The 5,449-nt window shown below is 50.2% G+C and overlaps 1 protein-coding gene across 1 annotated transcript in view; it reads left to right on the forward strand.

The window, feature by feature from the left end:
* Window positions 1–599: 599 nt before the first annotated feature.
* Window positions 600–5,449, forward strand: part of LOC145339551 (transcription factor XE1.1-like) — a gene marked incomplete at its 5' end in the record, with an annotated part of 10,549 nt that continues 5,699 nt past the window's right edge. The window contains 2 exons of the mRNA XM_080184029.1: window positions 600–720; window positions 4,440–4,608. Coding sequence (XP_080040155.1) covers window positions 600–720; window positions 4,440–4,608 — 290 coding nt within the window. The remainder of the gene's footprint in view (window positions 721–4,439; window positions 4,609–5,449) is intronic.

Consider the following 5,449-nt stretch of genomic DNA (forward strand, 5'->3'; position numbering starts at 1 on the left):
CCCACAGTGCGGCGCTCCCTCTGTGTCGCTGCCAGGGATGTGAGACTAGTAATTTTGCGCAAGTCGCTGAATTGGGATTTGAAGTAGCAACATTCTTGTGTCAGAGTGGAAAAAATATAGACATTTACAGAGAGACAGAGGGAGACAGAGAGAGGGAGACAGAGAGAGAGAGGGAGAGAGAGGGAGAGGGAGAGAGGGAGAGGGAGACTGAGAGACAGAGAGAGAGAGACACAGAGAGAGACAGAGACAGAGAGAGAAAGTGAGAGACAGAGAGAGAAAGAGAGTGAGAGACAGAGAGAGAGGGGAAGAGAGACGGAGAGAGCGAGACACAGAGAGCGAGACACAGAGAGAGGGCAAAAGAGAGAAAAAGTGAGAGACAAAGAAAGTGAGAGAGAAAGAGAGAGATAAGAGGCAGAATGAGAAACAGAGAGATGGAAAGAGAGAAACACAGATAGACAGAGAGAGTGAGAGAGAGAGGCAGAGAGAGAGAGATACAGAGGTGTCACCTACTGATACCCCAGCCGCGCGCGCACACACTCTCTCTCTCTCCCTCTCTCGTTTTCCGTCTAACTGTTCTGTTTGCTTTGTTTCCCCTGCAGGTTACAGCTCACCGGGACGACAGCACCAATGTCCATTCCAGTCTCTCGGGTCTGCCCAGTGTGGTGTCTGCAGCTCTTGCTGCTGCGGGCCTGAACCACCAGGCCCAGGATGTGTGCCGAGGTAGGTACACCCCCCGTGAGTACAGGAATCCGCGCTCACCCTCCCCGGATATACCAGCGGCCACACTCCGGAGCCTGTCCGGGTTACGCCCAGGGAGAATTTAACACGGCCCAATCCACACCCTGGACCAGCACGGTCTTTCCGAGTGTGGGAGGAAACCCACGCAGACACGGGGAGAATGTGCAGACTCCACACAGACAGTGACCCCGAGCCGGGAATCGAACCCAGGTCCCTGGAGCTGTGAGGCTTAACCTCGCTGTGTGGGCTCTCCGTAGAGACATGGCTCCCACCCAGAGCAATGTGGCAGATATCTAAGAACATAAGAAATAGGAGCAGGAGTCGGCCATCTAGCCCTTCGAGCCTGCCCCGCCATTCAATAAGATCATGGCTGATCTGAAGTGGATCAGTTCCACTTTCCCGCTTTCTCCCCTTAATTCCCCGGTCTATCAGAAACCTATCTACCCGTGACTTAAATATATTTAGCGGGGTAGCCTCCACCACTTCAACGGGCAGAGAATTCCAGAGATTCACCACCCTTTGAGTGAAGAAGTTCCTCCTCAACTCTGATCTAAACTGCCCCCTTATCTTGAGGCTGTGCCCTCTAGTCCTGCTGTCCTTTCTAAGTGGGAAGAATCTCTCTACCTCTACCCTATCCATCCCCTTCATTATCTTATACGTCTCTATAAGATCCCCCCTCATCCTTCTAAACTCCAACGAGTACAGACCCCGTCTATTCAGTCTCTCTTCATAGTCCAACTCCCTCATCTCCGGTATCAGCCTAGTGAACCTCCTCTGCACTCCCTCCAAGGCCAAAATATCCTTGCGTAAGTGCGGCGACCAAAACTGCACACAGTACTCCAGCTGCGGTCTCACCAGTGCCCTATACAGCCGCAGCAAGACCTCCCTGCTTTTATATTCTATCCCCCTCGCTATAAAGGCCAGCATCCCATTCGCCTTCCTGACCACCTGCTGCACCTGCAGACTGGGACCTGCAGACAGATCTAAACCACTGGTAGTTAGCACGGCTGCCTCACGGCGCCAGGGACCCGGGTTCGATTCCCAGCTCGGCTCACTGTCTGTCTGCACATTCTCCCCGTGTCTGCGTGGGTTTCCTCCCAAAGACGTGCTGGTTTGGGTGCGTCAACCGTGCTAAACTCTCCCTCAGCGTAACCTGAACAGGAGTGCGGCGACTGGGGGGATTTTCACAGTAACTTCATTGCGGTGTTAAGGTCAGGCGACTTGTGACAGTAATAAATAAACTTTAAACTAAAGAGAGCTTTGCCGAGTGCCTTAACTTCAGTGGAGACGGTGGTCACGTCACTGGATTGGTAACGCAGAGGCCCGCTACAGAGGTTCGAATCCCACTCCAGGCGGGAATTTAAATCCGGTTAATAAAATCGGTAACGGCGACCGTGACAACTATCGTCAATTGTCGTTTAAAAAAATAAACCCATCTGGTTCACTAATGTCCCCTATAGTCATTGAATTTAAGTTCCCACCATCTGCTGTGGCGGGATTCGAACCTGGGTCCCCAGAAGATGAGTGTCTGAGTGAACTGCCTGGCGATATCACTGTTGTGAAGTTGTGTTAAAAAGTTAGAAATGTGAGGCCATAAAGAACAAAGTGAAACATTCGATTGAGAGGCCGGGCAGTGGTGTTGCTAAGGCAACAGGCTTTTTTTATTTAAAAAATTGCCCAATTGGCGGCACTGAACTAATCACAGCCTGGTAAATTTAAATCTGATGTTTCGGTATACCTGAGAATCTTTCCTATCATGGGGATTGGGGGTATGTCATCAGGGGGAGGTAAGACACAGCTCACAGCTTTAGAGAGAGAGAGAGACAGACAGACAGACAGATACACACACACACAGATAGACAGAGACAGAGAGAGAGAGACAGACAGACAGACACACAGACAGAGGGCGAGAGAGAGACACACACACACACACACACACACACACAGTCAGACACACACATGCACTCACACACAGAGCGAGAGAGAGAGACAGAAACAGACACAAACACACACACGCACACACACACAGAGCGAGAGAGAGAGAGACAGAAACAGACACACACACACACACACACATACAGATGGACAGACACACACACACACACACAGAGAAACAGACAGTCAGAAACAGAGACACACACACACACACACACACAGATAGACAGAGAGAGAGTGAGAGAAAGAGACAGACACACATGCAGATAGACAGAGACAGAGCGAGAGAGAGAGAGACGGACAAACACACACACACACACACACACACACACACACATAGACAGAGAATAGAATGAGAGAGATACACACACACACACACAGAGTTAGGAAGAGAGAGAGATAGTGACACACACACACACACAAAGGAGAGAGAGAGACAGTCGGACAGACATACACAGATAGGAAAGACAGAGAGAGACACACACACACACACAAACACAGAAAGAGAGAGAGAGAAAGTAACAGAGAAGGACAGAGACTGAGAGACAGAGAGAGAGAGACGGTGAGAGACAGAGAGGCAGCCAGTAACTGCTATCTGCCAGTGTAAGAGCCATATTTATGTCTTAAAAGAAAGCCTCATCTTGATGAGTTAAAGTTTATTTATTAGTCACAAGTAAGGCTTACATTAACACTGCAATGAAGTTACTGTGAAAATTCCCCCCAGTGATAGTGAAGATAGCAAAGAAGACAGAAGATTCCGGAAGATAAAACCTGGTCATTTTTTGTGAGCGACGATAAAAACTCTATTTCTTTTTAGTGTTAATAAATGGGAATTGTATTTATTTAAACAGGGTTCTATTAGAACAGTGTGTTATTGGGTTTGTTAATAGTTTACCCTGTTCACAGCTAGTTAGAGAAACAAAGGGTTACTTGTTGAATTTACAGAGAGATCATTATTTTGATTAAAGCAGAAGTTACTGTGCAGAGCGTAATATTTCTCACACACACTTTAACAGATTACAAGGCGAGGGATTCCTCTGTGAGGCTGAGGTATTAGCTCTCAGAGAAGGGGGGTTAATCTCCCCTTTATTATTTGCGTGAGGATATATTGGCCTTGGAGGGAGTGCAGAGGAGGTTCACTAGGCTGATACCGGAGATGAGGGGGTTGGACTATGAAGAGAGGCTGAATAGACTGGGTCTGTACTCGGAGTTTAGAAGGATGAGGGGGGATCTTATAGAGACGTATAAGATAATGAAGGGGATGGATAGGGTAGAGGTAGAGAGATTCTTCCCACTTAGAAAGGACAGCAGGACGAGAGGGCACAGCCTCAAGATAAGGGGGCAGTTTAGATCAGAGTTGAGGAGGAACTTCTTCACTCAAAGGGTGGTGAATCTCTGGAATTCTCTGCCCGTTGAAGTGGTGGAGGCTGCCTCGCTAAATATATTGAAGTCACGGGTAGATAGGTTTCTGATAGACAGGGGGATTAAGGGGAGAGGGCGGGAAAGTGGAACTGATCCACTTCAGATCAGCCATGATCTTATCGAATGGCGGGGCAGGCTCGAAGGGCTAGATGGCCGACTCCTGCTCCGATTTCTTATGTTGTTATTAGAACCCCACTGGGCCATGGCCTCTGGGAAAGGGAAGTTTGAGGTTCTGCCTTTCTTGCCTCTGTCCGGACGGCTCTGGACAGTTTGGCGGTGTCGCGATCGGGCTTCCCGATGGACTGGCCGTCTTGCTCAGGCCGTCCCTGTCTTGTTCCCCGCAGCTTTCACGGCAGGCGCCCAAGCCCTCTCCTCCTCCTCCCTCTCCACCGAGCCCAAGGCAGATGACAAGGAGAAGGAGAACAGCCTCAACTCCCAGCTGGAGGACGAGCTCTCCGAGGACGAGGACGCCAGCGACCCCCGGAAGGACAAACTGGGACGCAGCAGATCGAGGTACGGCATGTCACCCCCCCCCCCCCCCCCCGGGGCAACGGCCCCCGTCCAGACCGCCACAAAGCCACCTCCCCCCCCCGCTTCCGCCTTGTCCTCCGTTCCGACATGCGATCCACCCACTAACCCACCCTCCCATGTCCCCCACAGCCCCCACCCTCCCACACCACACCCCCAGTCCCTCAGGAAGTCCTCCCACCCATCTCCCCCAGCCTCCCTAAAAGGCAATTTAGCATGGCCAATCCACCCTAACCTACACATCTTTGGACACTAAGGGGACAATTTAGCATGGCCAATCCACCCTAACCTGCACATCTTTGGACACTAAGGGACAATTTAGCATGGCCAATCCACCCTAACCTGCACATCTTTGGACACTAAGGGACAATTTAGCATGGCCAATCCACCCTAACCTACACATCTTTGGACACTAAGGGGACAATTTAGCATGGCCAATCCACCCTAACCTGCACATCTTTGGACACTAAGGGGACAATTTAGCATGGCCAATCCACCCTAACCTGCACATCTTTGGACACTAAGGGACAATTTAGCATGGCCAATCCACCCTAACCTACACATCTTTGGACACTAAGGGGACAATTTAGCATGGCCAATCCACCCTAACCTGCACATCTTTGGACACTAAGGGACAATTTAGCATGGCCAATCCACCTAACCTACACATCTTTGGACACTAAGGGGCAATTTAGCATGGCCAATCCATCCTAACCTACACATCTTTGGACACTAAGGGACAATTTAGCATGGCCAATCCACCCTAACCTACACATCTTTGGACACTAAGGGGCAATTTAGCACGGCCAATCCACCCTAACCTACA

The sequence above is a fragment of the Carcharhinus amblyrhynchos genome, unplaced genomic scaffold (genome assembly GCF_965287045.1).
Source record: "Carcharhinus amblyrhynchos unplaced genomic scaffold, sCarAmb.v2.hapA scaffold_534, whole genome shotgun sequence".
In the NCBI taxonomy this organism is placed as follows: Eukaryota; Metazoa; Chordata; class Chondrichthyes; order Carcharhiniformes; family Carcharhinidae; genus Carcharhinus; species Carcharhinus amblyrhynchos.